This window comes from Rhodnius prolixus, unplaced genomic scaffold (assembly GCF_049639745.1).
Source record: "Rhodnius prolixus isolate KJV_2025 unplaced genomic scaffold, Rpr scaffold_2, whole genome shotgun sequence".
NCBI classification, from domain to species: domain Eukaryota; kingdom Metazoa; phylum Arthropoda; class Insecta; order Hemiptera; family Reduviidae; genus Rhodnius; species Rhodnius prolixus.
Window position 1 is genome coordinate 43659211 of NW_027411592.1, and position 20277 is coordinate 43679487.

The 20277-nt window shown below is 31.4% G+C and overlaps 1 protein-coding gene across 11 annotated transcripts in view; it reads left to right on the forward strand.

The window, feature by feature from the left end:
- The window catches only part of Ae2 (anion exchange protein Ae2), a 123810-nt gene that overhangs the window by 99304 nt on the left and 4229 nt on the right, over nt 1–20277 (forward strand). For 8 of the 11 annotated variants that reach the window (XM_074119425.1, XM_074119421.1, XM_074119428.1 and 5 more), the window contains 18 exons: nt 3106–3272; nt 5353–5461; nt 5775–5929; nt 7056–7177; nt 7331–7508; nt 7586–7794; nt 8339–8398; nt 10535–10642; nt 11581–11778; nt 11962–12066; nt 12286–12490; nt 12772–13011; nt 14557–14705; nt 16387–16581; nt 17375–17559; nt 17912–18116; nt 18374–18630; nt 19366–19580. In XM_074119425.1, the coding sequence (XP_073975526.1) occupies nt 3106–3272; nt 5353–5461; nt 5775–5929; nt 7056–7177; nt 7331–7508; nt 7586–7794; nt 8339–8398; nt 10535–10642; nt 11581–11778; nt 11962–12066; nt 12286–12490; nt 12772–13011; nt 14557–14705; nt 16387–16581; nt 17375–17559; nt 17912–18116; nt 18374–18630; nt 19366–19580 (3062 nt within the window). The remainder of the gene's footprint in view (nt 1–3105; nt 3273–5352; nt 5462–5774; nt 5930–7055; nt 7178–7330; nt 7509–7585; nt 7795–8338; nt 8399–10534; nt 10643–11580; nt 11779–11961; nt 12067–12285; nt 12491–12771; nt 13012–14556; nt 14706–16386; nt 16582–17374; nt 17560–17911; nt 18117–18373; nt 18631–19365; nt 19581–20277) is intronic. The other 3 variants (XM_074119427.1, XM_074119419.1, XM_074119418.1) reach the window with 2 other exon arrangements.

Genomic DNA, 20277 nt, shown 5'->3' on the forward strand with positions numbered 1-20277 from the left:
ATGACTTTTTAGTCCTTTCGTATACTTTTGATTTCTTCCGCTGTTTGTAGGTATTTTAAGTATTTGAATATTGGTATTGAATTGGTTATTATCATTATTACGGTAGCTAACCTAGAAAAAAAGGTATGTCTTACGGTTATAGTGTTGAGACCAGATAAAAATTGGTACAACTCCTCTAATGGATGAAATTATGCAGACTGAGTTGGGGCAAATCTTTGGATTTATTTTTGTCAGCTAAAGAGCTAAACAAGGATTCTTGGTTTCCTCAACTCTTTTCAAAATAATGTAGGCATTCTATTGAAGAAAGAAACTAAGAGGTGACAGAATAGGAACCTCTCTTGGTTAGGGGACATGATTTTTCTTACTTACTTGTTGTATTACAAGTTATCGATGCTCAAAATTTCCAAGATACTGTGAGGAAAAATTTAAAAAAGAATGATAAAAAATATATAATAAGGGTTGAAACATTGCAGAAAAACTTATTTTTTGGTGATATTACTCTTAGATTTGTATTGTATATCGATTGTAGAACTCATAAGGAAGGTGCACATAATAAATATTTAATTCTTAATTAATTTCTAGCGTTAGCAAGAAGGGACATACATAGAAATACTATTGCTAAGGTTTGTTTTTGTTTTGACGCAATAATGTATGTCAAGGTCAACTCAATATTGGGAGTAGTTTTATTTAAACGGTTTTTTAAAATGCTGAGTGTATTTCGTTGAAATAAAATGCCGTCATGAAATCGTGGTTTTTAAAGGTTCATCGCCAACGGAAACTGATCTAAAGCAAGTAAAGGTTTGTTAGGAATCTGGTCCTTCATCTTCCCAGTAAAGAAATGGGCAATGCAGCTAAACGTCGTGAAAAATGGCCCTAAACTGCAGTGTGGTTCATTTGACACTAAATGTGAGAAAGCTTTGAGCGAAATGGGCGCTGCAATTTTTAAATATTAATCAAAAAACAAATAGGGAAACGATTTTGCATTAATCTCTAGAAGAATCCAACAAATTTGATGCGCTGATTTTCAATGCTGACACTAAACGTCAGAATCAAAACAGTAATCCAAACATTGACTGTAAACCGCTACATTAAAACAATAAAACAAAAAATCGAAGTCGATTTTATCAGTTGGAAGGGTCATACCCAGTTCTTTCTAGGAACAGAAAAGATTCTTTTAATTTATTGAACAGCAGAGGGTAAAACAATTGGCGAATACTTCATAAATCTTCTTAAACTAGTAGATGTAACAATCATTAATGAGCAGATCACCTGATTGCAAAATGGAAAACATAATCTCATCAGGACAATGCCTCTACCCACAAAAGTGCTTTGGCAAACTGTGGGATTTGAAGTACGTATTAGTTGAGAGATCCATCTCATTCGGAGATTTTCACCCTCTGACTTCACCAAATTCACTACTATTTAAAGAAATTCGTTGTTGGATAATGTTTTGGAACAAACAAAACAGTCGTTATTGTTTATGAAATACTCTTTCCAGAATCGCCCTCAAAAGGTGGAGTCTTATTGATTGGAAAAAAAGTTGTATAGTGCTATATAAAAAAATAAATATTTATTTTTTATCTTTAGAAACACAGTCATTCGCGGTCAGGCCAAGAACTTTTCAGTTTGCTATACAAATTATCTTTTTTACCCACCTGATCGGTAGATGAATATTATGTCCGCCTGGGAGTATTGACTTCACTTTATATGTAAATATGAAAAATACGACAATAATAACACTGCGTCACAACTATCATGAAGCTGTATTATCCTTTGTTTGACAATACATTTGAACTTGCTTATTTTATAATACTAATGGCTTTAGTGGCAATATGATATTGCATTAGGTGTAGTTTATTATAGGCTTATCTGTACGCTGATAAAGTAAGTTATTAGTAAATTGCTAATGTATATCTGTTTATTTGACAAATGTATTGAGTTCCAGTTTAGTGGCAAAATCTATAAATGTTTAGCTTTTATTTTAAAATAATTTCCGCTCATTTTTGTAATTAGGCTGATATATTATCAACAATTCCGACGTTTTACTTTTCCGATTTTGAGAATAAAATCGAATGGTGGGTAGTTGTCAAACGTATTTGAAGGAGTGTGAATCAGACACATTGGCGGATCCAGGACGTCCGTTTTTTTATTGTCAATGGTAAACAGATGATTGTGTGTAAAATCACTCCATCTTCTACTTGAAGATGTTGTATATATAATTTCTAACAAAATGTCTGTTCTTCGGTTAGAAAAAAAATTAAAGTTCAAAAAAAAAAAAAAATCTCAGAATATATTTCTATCTTATCAGGGTAATCTTAATTGTTTTGGCAAAATTATTCAGGTGCCACCTACCTGACTGATTCCAAAAAAAAACTAATTTTACCTAGTTCTTCTTTGAAATACAAACAAATGTAAGCAATTGAATAGTAATTTTCTCTTTATTTTCATCTAATAATAAAAAAACTTTTCTCCTTTAGACCCTCCTCTGATTCCTCGCGTAAACAGACTTGCTTAACTTAGCCTAGGGTTATTATTGTAATATTAATAATATTGTCAACAAATTAAGTGAGTACTTAATATAAAAACAAAATTCAAAGTAAATATTTGTAGAGTAAATTTTAGAAAAGAAGACTTTGATATTAAAAGGAATCATTATTTCAATCAAATTATTTCATCAAAAGATGTAAAATATAATACTGGCGGTGGGAATCTAGAAGTAGAAATCTAGCAAGGGTTCTAATTTTTCTCAATGTTTTATAAGAGGACAGGTAAGACATTTAACAAAAATACCATCTATAGAAAATAATAAAATTTCAATTGCTTCTAGCATTTGTATTGTTATTATTATAATATTTTTTTAATGTTCAAATCCACGTGGAGTGTTCAAAAAAAGAGGTGACGTTTAAGTTTGCAGAAATTATAAAGTTTAGAAAAAAAATCGCGGGAGCCATTGTCGTGAAATTCCAAAAACTTTTATATTGGATGCACGGCCAGGGTCCTCGCGAAAATAGTGATACAGCCAGTTTTTTGTTTTTCAATTTTTAATATGTCTATACTTTTACTTGAGTTACTGCTACACCAATAATTTTTGCTGAACTCTTGCAGCCCAACTATTGAACCCGCTGGAGATGAAGACTCGACCGCTGAAGATCTGCCTTTAAGTGATACTACGGAAGAACCGTTAGCACCTCTTTCAGAAAGAGCAAGAGAAGGTAGCTTAAGCCTATCACCAGATAAAAGAGTACAGTTTGATATAGGTAAACAGAAATCAGGTAACTAAATGCACAGTAAGCACGCTATTTAATTTTGTTTTTGTTTATATATATATATGATTGTTTGTTTCATTTTATATAATTTTTATTCTGGTTTTTAATTATTGTTATATAAGGATCAGCCAAGTAATAGCAGTTTCAGGTAATGCCTAAAGCACAGAACGCACTTTTTTAGTTTTCAATCTATCCAATATTTTGGTTTCGTCTTTGTTATAAACTTACGCTCTTCATTAGGAGAATATCACTGTGCTAATAGTTTTTCACCAATGAATCAATTTTTTCTATAGCATGCTGCACTTTTTGTGTTTAATTTTAAGTTGCTCATTTTGATTAAGAAAAAATTATATCCACCGTGTCGGTTATGTCAATTTTTTTAAAAGCATGCTGCATTATTTGAGTTTCATTTTATGTTCGCTTGTTCTGATTAAGAAAAAACATCCTTAGGTAAGAAATGCTAGAGAAAAGTGATCATTTAATTTTATATGTTAATATTTCATCACCCTATAAAAACATTTTCAAGATATCCTTAATGAATTAAATCTCAGAAGAAATCTACTAACTTTCTTCAGGTTACAGGGAAAAAATATTTAGAACCGAGAGATTAATTTGCCATCCACTTTAAAATTTATTGGGACACTGTCTAAGATAAAATGATGAAAAATTAATCCTAAAGTATAGCATTGACGCTAATGATTTTCAATAATATTACTGATGAGATATTTGTTCCTGAATATTATTTGTTACCCATCCTTTTAAATTTGAGAATTTCATTCTTCTAAATGTAAGTGAAATTATTTCTTTAAAAAGAACTTGGAATCTTTAACTTTAAACAGAACGTGACAAACCCATACATTTTTGCCGGAATACTAAATGGGTAGCATCCACTCTCAGAAATGTGGAAGTAGAACTGATTTATTGGCCACGCAACTTTCTGAGTGGCTTAATGTATAGTGTATAATAGAATCTGTCAAACTGGATATCAGTAACGAATGTATTACGGTCAGAAGATAAAAGTCCAAAACTTGTATGGAATAAAGAAAAAAAGCATTGTTTTATGGATGAAATCAATGAACTATGTCGTTTGTTCGGCCTATCGACTTTAAGATCATTTCCAATGCTTAAAAACTTGAAGAATCCTAAAAATCTACGATTATGAGATATGTCGCTGAAATTCACTGCCGTGGTACATGCTCATTCTATTCGGAGAATCCAAGCTTTCTACTTTTTCTTTTGATCTTTCACGTTGTTGTTTATGAATCTCCCCTTATCAGATTTTGCCTTCATAAACTGGTTGTCTTTGGTCAAGGTATTTCTAAAACTACCGCCAGCTGGAAAAGAAATGTTTTAGTGCCAGAATTGCTTTCCCAACGTCTGAATACTTCTTTGGTTTGTGAAAATGAACAAGACGGTTTGAGGTAATACCCAAAATGATCCAAAGAAGGGCTAAACCCTCGAAAGAGAGAACACCACATTTGCTAACATTTTCTGTCTGGTTCTTGCGGCATATATGCAAATTATACCAAAGAAGGTTCCCAAGTGAAATTCTATTCTCATGCAAAAAAGTACTAGACCGCTGCTCTGTCTCAACCCAACTTAAATTTTATTCTTGAAGATAAAAGTAATGTTTGGGTTTTATATTCTAAAACCTTTTTATAGAAATTCAAAATAGCATATTTCTCAGAATTAAACACTCATAGTAAGCACTAAAAGTATAGATATTATATGCGTAGAAAATGTTTGATTATGTGATTAAGAATATTACTAGAGATCAATTGAATAAATTGATCATTCAGAGTTTTCACTAATAGATACCTATAAATCCTTAAAGCAATATATACAGACATTTGTTGTAAAGTTAAATTAAGTTTGCTTTGAATTTTGTACATGAGTTGTTTTTTATTGGTAAATTAGTTTTTTAGATAGTTTTTTCTTTCTTTTAAATGAGAGAAAGTAGAAAGGGATGCAGTATTTTTCCAGTCAATAGTCTAAACACAATTACAAATTGTACTTAGAAAGTATGCTTTGATATTTCATCATTTAACTTCATTGCATTTTATATTGATCAGTATTGCATCTTTAGGATCTCCCGAAGGAGAAGAAGGAGGTAGAGGTAGTGATACAACACCAATTGAAGAACAACCGTCGGACGAAACTAGGCGGGACCATGACAAGAAAAGAAGAAGGCATTGGTATTTATTAAATTAAAATATTTAAAACAGTATGAGTTAGACAATTACTTTATATGGAAGAGAGAAGGGTAGATGAAGCTGTTAATTAAACAAATAAAAAAATTCTAAACGTCTAAGAAATTATTCTTTAAAAGTGAATTATTTTATAATATGTTTCCGATGATAAACAATAATTCAGTTTATTTAGAGCTTTTCTTCCCTGGCAACCACTTTTATTAGAGCTTAGGAATTAAGTCCTTATTAATTTATTATACCAAATTTCACTAATTATTAATTATTTAGTTTATATTCTATAAGTTACATTAATTATTAGGAGATCTCATCACCATCACCTTAGAAAGTACAGCCTAGCAGAGGAACCTGGTTGGAGAAAACGATCAGGAGCTGAAGCTCTTCCGAGGAGGATGAGCGAAGCAGTTTTAGAAGAAACATCAACTTTACATGAATTAGACCAAGATGATCTTGTCAGTGAGTATTCTTATTACAAGTAGTTACTTAATGTATGACTTTGAGTGTACATTAGAATGAAAATTAAGAACACATTTACTCCACGAGTATGAAAACCAAACAATAATACTATAATGAAGTATTGGTACAAAGGAAAACTAATGTACATAGTTTCAACAAGTTAACTTTGTCGTCAAATATCTGAAGAATATTGTAATTCCATATGTATTAATTGACTTATGGTTACTTACAAAGCTTAGTAATTTATTTTTTCTGAAGTTAATGTTAAATTTTCTTATCTATATGAATTTTATTAATGAAAAAATCAATCCTGATGTGCCTACAACAGTAATAGCGTCAAATTTAATTAAGGAATTTTTGCGTTGATGTTGTTTAAAGCTCAGGAGGAATAGGCTGCAATTGTGATAGCTAAATTCGCTTTCATGTTTCTAGTTAACGTGATTGTAAATATATTTCATTAACTTTTCGCGCTACCCTAATTTAAGCAGAGTTTAAGTTATACTTTAAAAAAAATAAATAAAAGGAAAAAAAGCCTACTAAGCCCACATGATATATAAGTAATGAAGTAATCTTGAACATAAAAGAATCAGAAAAATTTCTTAGAGGGGCGGACGACAGGTATGCTCTGACCTTCCAATAAAATAATTTTCTCTACCTAGGAACCTTTGCATCGTACTATCCAGTAAAATAAAGAGTTCTCGATAGCGAGAGAACACTGTTTAGGGACCGTCAGGCATTGAGTCTCCGAGCTCCAATGACCAAAGAAACTATCAATTGAAATGTTATCTTCACTATCACCATTTCTCTATTCTATTTGAAAAAGAAATCCCTGGGATTGAACGTTAAATTGATTAAACAAAACATTACTTTCTTATTTTACTCTATTTTTAGTTCTTTATAAGATTTGTTTTATACTTTTTCATAATTTTCAAAAAGGTAGTAAATTTAATTTACTTTTAAAATCTAGTTACAATTGTAAATTACATATTATTTTCTACCGGTCTTTTTATGAAATAAGAGATATCGCCTTCTCTTGTGTTGGAAGAAATGTATACGGCAATGAAATAAAACATTTGATTGCTTAATTTTTTTAAACTAGTTATTCTGAAAATTATATACTTTTCAGGTCATCGTTTTGACATATCGAAGGGTAAACGAAGATATAGTGTAAGACCAAAAGAAGGGCGAAAGGAATCTGCAGTGACTATAGTTGGACCGAAAAAATCTTATGACCACAGCCCTCATGAGGTGAAATTTATTACATTTGATTATTTTAATGGCATTATTATATTGCTAAAGTTATAAACTCCCTTTTAGTTTATTTAGAATTTAACAAGTTTACTTTATTAGAACCGTACGGCTTTATTTTATTTAAAAAAAAGAGGAAACCTGTTTCTTTAGGTGTTTGTACAATTGGATGAATTATCTGGCATTGGAAATGAACGTGAATGGAAAGAAACAGCGAGATGGATTAAATATGAGGAAGATGTGGAAGAAGGAGCTGATAGGTGGGGAAGGCCACATGTAGCTCCCTTGTCTTTTCATTCATTGCTAAATCTTAGGCGATGTTTAGAAACAGGTGAATTAATTCAATTTAATAAAGAAAACCAATTTTACAATTTAAAGTTGCAGAGCACTAAATATCTTTGTCTTTAGGGGTCATTCTTTTGGATTTGGAAGAGAAAGAATTACCAGGTGTGGTTTATAGAGTTGTGGAACAAATGGCTGTTGATGAGTTAATAGGATCAGAGGATAAACCGACAGTTATGCGAGCACTTCTTTTAAAACATCGTCATGTTCATGAAAGTGATTCAAGGTTTAGATTCAACATGAGAAGAAATACATCCAGTTATTCTAGCCTACAAGTAATTTTTTTTTTTTACTTTTTTAATTTTAAATATGAACTGTTTGTGTTGCTGTACAAACTACTGCATACTTCTTTCTTCTCTGTCTGTAAATTATGTATGTAAAACTGTGTGGCAGTAGCCGCATTCTATGAAATTCATAAACAATATCGCTTACAAGTTCTGTTTTCTACATCACTCCACTAATCCTGCGTACGAGATCAAAAATATTAACAGCTGATTTTTTTTTTTAAAGACATTTCATAATGTCTTCTTGTTCTTTTTCTTTGGCATAATTTTATTGGATTATTCTTTTGCGTATATAAAACTGTACAATTCCTCTTTACTAATTAAGTATTAATAGAATATCCATGGTAACTTGTCACATGCATTGTGATTTGGACTTCTGAATGGCAACATTCTCTGCTATTGAGATTTACTTTGCCCAAGAAAAAATATAATTTATATCAAATACTGTATGTACGTTGTGTTGTCAGCTAGTTGAATACTAATGATCTATGTGCTCTTGCTTTTTGCGCTTTCCATCTACGTTTTGAAACTTCAGTCAATGGCCTATGAGGAAACCTACACAACATCTCAACTTGATCTGCGTCACGAGAACAACGTAAAATTATTTTTTTACTGTATTTTTCTTTCTCAAATCTCGGTAGTATTGTCTTAAACATGCAGCTAAATTGAAAATAAAGTTGCTTTTAGTACCTTCTCATTTCATTCTTAACAAATGCTTTTTTTTATTATATGTATATATTGAGACTATTGTTTTTAACATCACCATCATCATCATCATTATTATTATTATTATAGGAAAATGCTAAAGGTACATATGTGTGTGAAAATAACAAATAGAACATTTCTACCTGAAATACTATAATATATTCTCCTTTAGGAAGAAAGAAATAACGTCTGTGGTGGTTGGTAGTAGGAGCTAGGAGAACCAAACATGCTCCTCAACAGGATTATTTTCATTAGAAGACAAATCTACTCTCAATTTTGTTTTTGTCGTAGGCCAATAAATTCTTATTATTTGAATTGCTTATTTTAATGTTTTTTTTTTCGTAAAAGTAGAAAAATAAATGTCTATTTGTTCAAAGGGGCACTAGGTGTATAGTAAACAAACATTTCTACAATTTTCTGTCTTATCATTTTAATTATAATCTGAGCCTGGTAAGGAAATCTAACCTAATGCTACACAGCATAACCTTAGCAACTGGTGAAACTTCAGCCCTGTTATTGCACTTAAATTGCACAATTCTAATTCTGGCTGATACATGTACGGCGAAACTTGTCTTTTTAAAGAAACTTCAGTGCTGTAATGCTTTAACTTAAAAGGCTAATGGCGAATGACCTAGCGTAGCTTCATTGTCTAGGCAGGGATCCCTGATAAGAATTATCATTTTTTAATTTTTCTGTCTCGGTTTTATTTAAAAGTCGATAAAATTTTACTCTTGTGGCAAAAGGCAAGCTGCTCTTTTTGCTAAACTACAAGGAGCAGTACTAGGATTCGGGACGGGTGTTGGTCTAGTGGTCAAGAGCGTGGATTTGTAAGTGGAAGATTCCCAGTTCGAATCCCGCGTAAGACTACTTTTTAATTGTTAGTCAAAATAGTTTATAGTAAAGTATGAGCTTCCGCCGCCGTCCACTACACCTAATTGGTAGTTGGACTTAAAGCCCGCCTGAAAAAATAAGCGATTACTTTACTTACTTTTTTACTAGGATTCGAAGAAACAATTATTTTAATTTTTTCCTCTTGTTATAATTTATTATAATTTTTCATTTATTATTTCGACATTGATTCCACATCATATGTAATTACGCTTCTCATCACAATGATTTGTTGCATGACAAATTTTCGCTCTGTCCTGAATGATTATTTTTCTCTACACTACCAACCTTACTTCTAAAAATATAATTTTTTTTAAAAAATGTGCACACTTCCTATAGTGTAGTAATATTTTAGACTTCTGAAATTCCTGAAAGCTTTTAATGTACATTGTACATTACACAGAACATTTCCAGTTCACGCAACAATTGCACATTCAGAATTAGTATTGTAGGTTTCTTTTAGAGAATCTTTGAAGTGCTCATATGCTCTCTTTTTTACTTTCAGACTGTATACAAAATGCCAAATTTTTCTACGTTTAGATATTTAATGGCATTTCTAAGAAATAAATAGTATGTTTTGTGAGAAACCGCACAGTGTTAACAGTACTCTTCATATTTTGCATGGCCTCAGTCCTTCTAATGACGGATCTTTATGATGCGCATCATCACTTTTCGTTGACGTTGGATTAAAAATTTTCATTGAAGAAAGATGTTTACAGTGGGTTAGAAATGACTGTTTAAAAAGTCATTGTAACTTTTATTTATGAATAAAAGCTCCGTTTAAGTATCATCGGCTTATAAAAATGAATTGTCATCCATCTCCAATTAATTAACTTTATGCAATATTTACCCAATACATAATTTACAAATTTGACTTACTTATTTTCAATTTTGTTTAGTTTCTACTCAGAAATCAAATTCAGATTAAGTAAGTTGCTTCAAAGGTTCGTGAGCGCGGATTTGGGGCTGAGGCTAACTCCAATTTCATATTCCAGTAACTGAAAATTAAGTTTCCCATTTTTAAAAAGAAGAATATAAATATTTGTATATATATCATACATAATATATAATTTAGTAATATGCGTAGTTAATCAAAAGTTTCTCTTGAGTACATACATATGTTGTTTTTTTTTTATAGAATTTGAATGATGAAAATAGAAGAGTAAAATTAGTTCCTTCAGCATCTGCTGTAGACACAACAAAAAGTACATTTTTGCAGCCACCAAACATTCACAATCACACTGCAGTAAGTTTTAAAAAAAATTTATAATGCATAATAATTTTCAAGTATATTGAGTACTTTTAGGGATTAGCTATGTGGTTAGCCAACTAGATTCCCTCGCAAAGATCCCCGGGTTCGTATCCAATTGCTGGCCTTTACATTTTCTCTGCCTAGGAGCTTCTTACAGCTCACTTTCCGTTTATAGACAGTGTTGTCCTGTAACAAGAGAACATTGTCCAGAGGCCGGAAATGCACTGAAAAAAGCTCTGGGCGCCAATTACCTCAGATGTTGACGCGCCTTAAATACAAAAAATAAAATAAATAGTAGTAATAAAACAATGTTCTTCAATATTCTAATCCACGTTGGATGTCTTAGATGACGTAATTTTTGTTAAAAATATTACCTCAACGTTGAAAAGTGATTTTCAAGAGAAATCAAGAAGTTGCTGATACCATTTTTCTGATTCACATTTAGCTTTGGCATCTCTATCCAGATTTTTTCCTGGCATATCTGTAAAATGTGACGGGCATTTGCATTTGACGTAAGTCTGACATCCGTTCGCTGAAAATCTCCTTGATTCAGAGTTTTAGCTGATGTTCATTTGCCCTGTTTGTGGCCGGCGCAATTTCTAGGCTTCCAGAAGAAAATTCACTTAAACGACAATAGTCTTTCATAATCCCATACTGTATAAAAGTTGCAAGCACTTCCAGATTACATTCATCTTAATAATTGAACCACTTTGAAATCTATTTGCAAAGTGAGGTAAGTGAATGAAAGTAAAAATGTTTTACTAACATTGTTTTTTCTTCTGTAAAAGAGAGCTTTATTTTTTTTTTATTTTTGTTCTTTTGATTATTGAAATATTGAATATGAAGTATTAGCTAAAATACTATTAATAATTTATAGTTGCAATTCGTTTGTAAGATATGAAATAAAATGTTTGTTTTTTTTATTTTACTAGGTAGATATGAAAGAAGAAACGTATATGTCCTCTTCGGAAGACCTAGCGAAAAAAGCTGCTAAAGAGAGCATTTTAAAGAGAATTCCAGTAGGAGCTGAAGCAACAACCGTACTTGTTGGTGCCGTAGATTTTTTAAGTCAGCCTACGATTGCTTTTATGCGACTTGCTGAAGCCATTCCTATCCCCAGTGTAACAGAGGTAATCGATTTAATTAACTATGCGACGATTAAGATAGACCCTTGCCGTAAGGTGTACTAAAGTATTTGTTCTGATTTCTTTCACGATGAATGGGTTTATTAATTATGGTTACATATTTAGCTATTTTTACTGTTGCTACTGTAGCAAACTATTATTTATTTATTTATTTATTTTTTTTCTTAGGTTCCAATTCCAGTGAGATTCATGTTTATCTTATTAGGACCTCAAGAAGCGGATCTTGATTATCATGAAATTGGTAGATCAATTTCTACTCTTATGTCCAATCCAGTAAGGATTTTTTTTTTAAATTAAATATTTGATAATGATTTTGGTAAAAATGTAGATTTGTTCCTAGACCATTTGTTCCCCCGACGATGGCAATAACCTTGTCAAAACGTTGGGAAAAATTAGAGTTGTGATTTATTGACCGAATCCTCGCTACTGTCCACAAAATGCATTGTTAAAGTAATTTATATATATTTAATAAACAGATACATATTTTAACAGGAATTTCACCGCATAGCATACAAGGCTCTGGCTCGGAAAGAGCTGTTATCCGCAATCAATGAATTTTTAGACTGTTCAATCGTTCTGCCACCAGGAGATTGGGAAAGACAAGCCCTTTTACCATTCAGAGAACTCAAAGCTAAAAATGAAGCAATAAGAAGACGACAAAGTAAAGTACATCAAGATGAAATTTCTGAAAAGAAAGGTAGTTCAATTTTTATTTGTTAAAATTAATATTAGAAAAAAGTAAAAGTTAATCATGAATGAAAAATTAATCGAAATCTTGAATCTTTGATAGGTCGTAGAAAATTTTATCTTATTAATCGTCTAATTTTATTGTTAGTTTTAAAAAGTCACATTTATGTTCTTAGATTATATCTTTTTAGTAATTTAATTGTTGATTTTACAAGCAGGCACTCCAAAGTATACATTTTTGACGTGTGGTTGGGACAAATAAATATTAATGTCAAAATTTGTCCTCTTTAGCTCTGATTGGTGAAGAGAAAGGGGAAAAAGACGAAGGTGATGAAGAATGGAAAAAGGGACGAGACGATCCTCTACGAAGAACAGGACTTCCTTGGGGAGGACTGATAAATGATTTTAAAAGAAGATACCCATTTTATTGTTCTGATTTTTTCGATGGTTTTAATGGACAGTGCATTGCTGCGGCTATTTTCATGTATTTTGCTGCTTTGTCTGGTGCTATTACCTTTGGTGGTCTTATGGGTAAGATTTAAATAAAGTATACTCTTCTGCTATAGCGTAATAGTGAAAATTTATTAAATAAAAATTGGCAAATAAATTCTTACTTTGTTTCAACTGTGACATTACTGACTGTTGTAATTTGAAGTATTTTTATTTTATTTTATTTATCTCTTAAGTAACTAGACGGGAATCTGTTAATTGTATTATATATAATTTTGAGTTGAGACATTTTAGTAATGAAAGGTATTTATTAGTATAATAATTAAAAATATATTATTAAATTGCCCTTTTTAATAAAAAAATCATCGTGTGTAGAAAAAATCTGAAGCAAACAAGCAAACGGACTTCCTCTTCCCGCAGTTTTCTTAATAAAATTGTCTTGAAACAACTTGTGCAAAAAAATCACTAACAACTAAATTTATTTAGTAAAATGTCCCACAAATAAATTTTCTCCAAATTTATGTTTTCTTCTTTTTTCTTGGCCTTATGGTGATTCCAAATTAGCCATCCTGCAAAGGTTTGTTTTTATGTAGTGGGTGGATTGTCTTTTATTATGTATAGTTATTTACATATTAAATTTTTATTAGTATTATCAAGATAACAAGGCCGGTCATTACACTTGTAACTCTATCTTTAGAGAGCATCTTACTTAGTCCTCCACTTCCAAAAATGACATTCATTGCAATATAAAAATGCTGTCAGCTCAAATGTTGATTATTTTTCAAAAAGTATATAATACATAACTAATTCTTGCTATTTATACTTAATGAAACACGTACATATTAGGGTGCCCAGACAATTGAAGGCCAGAATGCGGGCTGCAGCTAAAATATAAGTGTAACTGGGTTCAGTCTCATTTTTAGGCCTTGAATTTAATTTAATTTATGTTTTAAAAAGCGAATTTTGTAGAATGTATGTTCACTAATCGCCCCCGTTCACGACTCCTCATCGTTAGTTTGTTATAAAATCCCACCGAACTAATATTTATTTTCTTATTTTATATTTCTTTCCACTACAATCCATTAATCCAAGAACATTCTTCCCACTCCATTCCTGGGAATCCCAATAGAAGACAAGTCGCCGTTGGCCGAGAGATCTGCTGATGGAGTAAAATTGATTTTTATTTTTTCTTTGTAAATATGTAAATACCCTCTCTCTTCTCATTCAGTCAAACTTTCAGCGCTAATACTTTGCCAATTACTCGCATCTCGCTCAACTCAAGTTGTTCATTATTCCTTATCACATTCACAATCTATCGTCTGCATATATCTCATTCCTCACAGCTTGAAAATATCTCGGAGGGTTGTCAGTGGACAACTGCTCCACTCTTAAGCGCATCTTTTCCCTTCATCATATTTACTAGATGCAAATATTTATTATCTAGATGCTAATTTTGCAGTTGTAAATTTTTCAATAAATAAATTTAAAAAAATAAAAAATCTGTTTTCTCATAAACAATAACATCAGAGGAAAAAATCCTCGGACGTTGAAATTATTGGTTTATATCCTATGTACTTCAGTGATTCTTCTTAGCCTTCTTTTAATTTTTTTTTTCGCTTTGGGCAGCTGACAAAACTGAAAATTTGGTTGGTATTTCGGAAACTCTCATATCGACTTCTTTAGCTGGAATTGTATTTGCTCTACTGGCCGGACAACCATTAGTAATAATAGGAGCAACTGGGCCTCTTCTTCTTTTTGATGAGAGTTTATACACGGTAAGTTTATATCTTCTATGTCTGTTTTCTATGTAAGTAGTAATGTTAATTCTGTATACTAAAAGTTTGATTTATTTTCGGTATTATTCCAAACAATCCTTTATCATTTAAACTAAGACAGATTTTGATACTTATGAGGACAAAATCATAATTTAACCTTTCCATAGATCTATTCTTTTCTTTCATTTTTAGTGCTGAACTTCATACATCTTGGATTGATTTGAATATAAATTAAATAGAATAAAATATTAATCTTTAAAATTTATTTATGGTTTATATATTTTATTTGCTTCAGAATACCATTAGTAATTTCTTTTTCATTAGAAAGGTGCACAATAATTAGTAAGATGAATAATAAAATCGGTGAGTAGCAATACTTACTGGTAGCATACTTGACTTGATTTTACTAATCAGTTTTGAAGACAATCTCAGAGCCAATTGCCAGGGATGGTAGTAGAGGCAGGAACTGTACAAAAGGATTAGGGCTTTGAGAGAGTATTCTGGTATTTTTTCTTGGTTTTCGCTGCTTTATGAAAGGAATGGTGAGTTCGGGTGTTAAAGTGTGAGGTTTATGACGTTTTCATCGGGGCATCAATTTACACAGCATCTTAGTTTGAAATTTCTATTTTCTCTGAATATGTATATGTTTGGTTGAGCCCTAGAGTGCTAGTTCTAGATCCACTCTGGTTTGTTATTAGCCTTTTAGTTCCGTCGGTAGTTTTTGATATTTTTTTTTTTTTGTGAGTCGGTGAGTGAGTTTAATGTTTTCTACGAACAACGTGGTACTCCAGGTTGGAGGAGAGTAGCCCGCCGGAGAGTGATCGAGGCATGCTGGCATTTTTGATGGTACAGTTAAATTCTCAATAAATTTTTTTGTTTGGTTTTTTCATGGTTATATGATGTGAAGGTTTGTCTGTAATATATGGGAGCTGACAAAGAGTTTGTACATTTCGCAAGGATGATTGTTTCGTCATCATATGTAAAAAGTTGTGCGAGTGAGATGAGAACTCAAAGAGGATAATTTTATAAAGGCGTTTTAATGAGTAAAGGAGATAACTTCCAAGTGAGATCTTGGATATAAAGAAAACTTAGAGCTTTGATTTTTTCCAATTAAGCGCGATTAAGTTTTAAAAGTGCAAGGAGCGTAGGCTGGTGCTGGGAAGATAAATCAGCTAAGTTTTAATGTAGCACACACTTACAGAAGGAAGTTATTTGGTTAGAGGACTAAGGGGTTTGGTCGATTTGAATAGACCTCCTTTCTGGAGAATGTGAAGCTGTGGTTCATGAGTTTTTATTAGTAGATGGTTAAGTCAATTTTAATTTAATTTCTTTAACTTTTTGATAAACATCAAACCACTCTTGCGTTTCGTAGAGTATGTTTGTTTTCGGTGCATTAAGTATTTGTTTGGAAAAATAATAGGTCTTTTAATAAATTGAGTAAGTTAGTGTGTTCTCAGAGGAAGAAAACAAAATTTGTTTTTTTCTTGATTGAATTTCTTGAACTTGAATAGATTTTAATATTTGGGTAATAGATTTTTACATAATTACCTTCGATTCAGAGAAAATGAAAAGAGCAGCCAGATAGAATCCAAATAGAGGATTATAGTTATTGCTTTATTTTTTTTATAAGCTAAAGAGCAGAGTATGTAATTAACATGTAAAGTTTTGGGATTCTGTTTAGTTTTGTCAAACATCGGACATTGACTACCTCACAATGCGCGTATACATTGGAATCTGGTTAGCAGTCATTGCACTCGTAGTCAGCTTTTTTGAAGGAAGTGTCTTCGTAAAACTCTTCACCAGGTTTACTGAGGAAATTTTTGCGTCTCTCATTTCTCTTCTGTACATAGTAGAGAGTGTCATGAAAGTGTGCAAGGTATGTAATAAGAAAATACTAAATATTTTTTATTTTTTCGGTTAATTAAAAAATATTATGAACATGTGAATAAATGCACACCAGAATTAATTTAGAATTTAGTGATATTCGGATTACTGCTTGGTAGCATTTATTTTGTAACTGGGCATATGCCTAGCTTGGTTATACCTTAGATGCGAGAGCTGCAGATTTTATTTCCAAGTACCTCAAAAGGTTTTAAACGAAAATCTTTAGGGGAGCTGAAATTAATAGCTACAGGGTTTGATGGTGACAGTTTAGTAGATTCGACTTCTCTCTGTAATAGCGGGAATTTCGCTGTTAAAAATTTCATTCTTATTATAGTGAGAACCCTGGTTTCGCTTTTCAAAAACGCTAGATTAAACTGCCAACAGAGCCCGCTACGCTAATTTTTTTCTATCTGATCTTTATCGCTCTCAGTAAATCGCTAATGTAATTGACTATACTAACATTTTGATTTATTGAATTTCCGGATTTTGGTGGATGTACATTGGTGATCTTGACCAATTTTACATTTATTCCAGATATTTTAACAATTATGCCCATGGAACTAAAATAATATCACACGAAGTCGAATGAAATGTCTTAAGAATCGATTCGGCCGAGTCGCCAAAACTTAAGATTTACGGTTTTTGATACCTAAATAATTATTATCCGAATTGCTGAAAATGTAGAAGTATATAATAATAAAAAAATGAGTTTATTATTAAATAATTTAATAGTTTGTCATTTTTTTTTTTTTTTTAATAAGTTAATTTTGTATCCTCAATAACAGGTATTTTACCGGCATCCTTTGATGACACTTGCAGAATACTGCGTTGAATCTAACGATACAGCTTGGTTGATTAGAAAAAGTAATGAAGCTTTCCTTGATGGAACATTTAATGCAACTTCATCTGAAGGACAGAATTCTGCTTTTAATAAGTCTTTGGTGTCAAATTCCTCTCAGATCAGTGAGATGTTAGTAGTAAGAGCATTATCATGGATTATTATCTCCTAGCATGACGATAAATTTAGTATAATATATATTAATATTAGTACACCCAATTAATTTTTCTAAATTACTGTTTTACGAAATCAAGTTTTTAATGTCATATTAATTGTGTTAAACAATAATAGTAGTACTGTTACTGTCAGTATTATCGCTGTAACATCAGAAACAATTTCGTGCTTAATTGATTAGTGATATGTTCAGAATTACTTTGACACTTATATTTTATTAGTGATCTTTCCTTTTTATGTGTGATATATTTGATAACAATTTGGTTTGAATTTTTGAGGTGTCTGGTCAATTTTTGATATGATGTTTCAGGGTGAACTTAACTCATGTCGATATCAACACTTGGCCTATAAACAATTCTACTCTAATTATGCAGGCCATTCCACCAACTGTAGCTTCCAATGAGATAGCCAATCAACCCAATACTGCATTGTTCTGTGCCATCCTTGCTCTAGGAACTTTTTTCATTGCTTACTATCTGAGACATTTCAGAAATAGTAAATTTTTAGGAAGAAGTGTATGTAAATTTAATTTTTTTGTTTTTTATTACTCGCTTCATTTGCTTTCATTTCACAATTCAGAAATTATTCTTTACATTCCAAGTAATTAAACATTAACATTTTTATCACCTCACGAACGTATTATAGACTGGTAGTGGTTGTGTCGAATAGAAATTAGAAGACTTCTTTATTTCTTTTTTAATAACCTAAACTTATAATAACTAATTTATGTAATTAAGTTTCAACTTATTTGATTAAAAACAACTTGTTCTAGGCTCGACGAGCTTTAGGAGATTTTGGTGTTCCTATTGCAATTATTATAATGGTTGGCTTAGATTATGTAACTCCAGGAACATATACTGAAAAATTGAAAGTGCCAGAAGGTCTTTCTCCATCAGCTCCTGAAGTGCGAGGATGGATTATTCCACCTTCTGGTTTGGTAGCACCCATCCAAATTTGGGTTGCCTTCGCATCAATAATTCCAGCTCTTCTTGTCTATATATTACTTTTTATGGAAACACATATCTCGGAGTGAGTCATCAACTGCATTACTTAAAATAAATGGTTTTAGATCATTTCGAAACAGATTTATTAAGTGGAAACACGCTTACTTATCCTTTTTTACATTTCTTCTCTTGGTCGAAACGGTAACTTTTATTCTTTACTAAAAGTAAAGTTTGAAATTAGTGTTTTTTACAACCTTTACGAAAGTTGCACAAAATGAAATTTCATGAAGTTGTAAACAAAAAAAATAAAATAATAATAATACTGTTTTTCTTGCCAAACTTGTAATGTTAAAGGCGGGTCAATGTTATGTCTCCCTAATTACTTTCCATCTACATAGTTTTTCTTCCTTATTCCTCCTCAAATGAGAAAAAGTATTTTCCCCATTATATACTATATTACACGTTAATATTATACGTTAATTTCAATGTTAATAAGTGCAATAAGTGGATACTTCAGGATTTGAAATATGTTTAATTTGTGGGGATTTTGATTAAGTTACAATGGAATCCCCTCTAAGTACCAGTCGAAATATAAACGTTCAGCTTTTTGCGATTTTTCGTTCTAGTGATATTATTTTGTTCATACTCTGACCTAAAAGTATTTTTTCATAGTGGAAGGATTAGTGCGATTTCATGCAATATGATCTGTCAGTTAGGCCAATACTAATATCATATAAAAGTAGCTTTCTAATGCAGTACTTATATATTTTTTTGTACATAAATTTGCATCTCCGTCTCCTATTAATTTTCATGTTTTAAGGCTTATCATCGATAAGAAGGAGCGTAAACTAAAAAAAGGTTCTGGCTTTCACTTGGACATAGTTTTGGTCTGTTTATTGAATGTCGGTTGTGGTCTTATGGGAGCACCTTTTATTTGTGCCGCAACTGTGAGATCTGTTACTCACGTATCAGCTGTAACTGTCATGTCTCGCACCCATGCACCAGGAGACAAGCCTCACATAATAGAAGTAAAGGGTAAATATCTTTCTAAATTATATCTGTAGTAACGTGAGAAATTAGATTTTTCTAAAATTTGAAAGGGCATATTTTGAGGAGTAAGAGTGGCACCGTAAAGTTGTACAGCAGTTTTTACTTGTTTTCAAAAATTTGTATACCTTATAAATTTAACTACCTCCATTCCAAGGTACTGAACTTCACATAGATTGTTTAAGTGTAGGATGATTAAGCTTCTTTCAATTCATTCCGAGGTTTTGGAGTGTCACCATCGTTTAAGTCTGCGTTCAATTTACATGATTGTCTCGAATAATATGTACAGAAACTTTAAAATTATAGTTCAGCATAACCATACAATCGTTGAATTACTTATAAAAATATAGAGAAATTCAATCCGGCGATACTTAAAAAAAGTTCTATTAACTGTTATTTCGAATCTTAAAATATTATTTGGAAAGGATTGGAATTGATAAATTACCTGACTGCTAAAAAAAATTTTTTGCGACTCTTTTTTATTCGATTTTGGTTCATAGTACTAATATTTCTGTAAAAGGTTTTCACGTTTGCTAAAAAATAGTAAGTTTTTCTTTTTAATGTTTTTATGAATATTGTCTTTCAATAAATCACTCATTAACATAATTTATTGCTATTAAATGATGTTGGTTATTTTGATGACTAATTTATCTTACTTGTCGAACTAAAGAGATAATTATTCTAT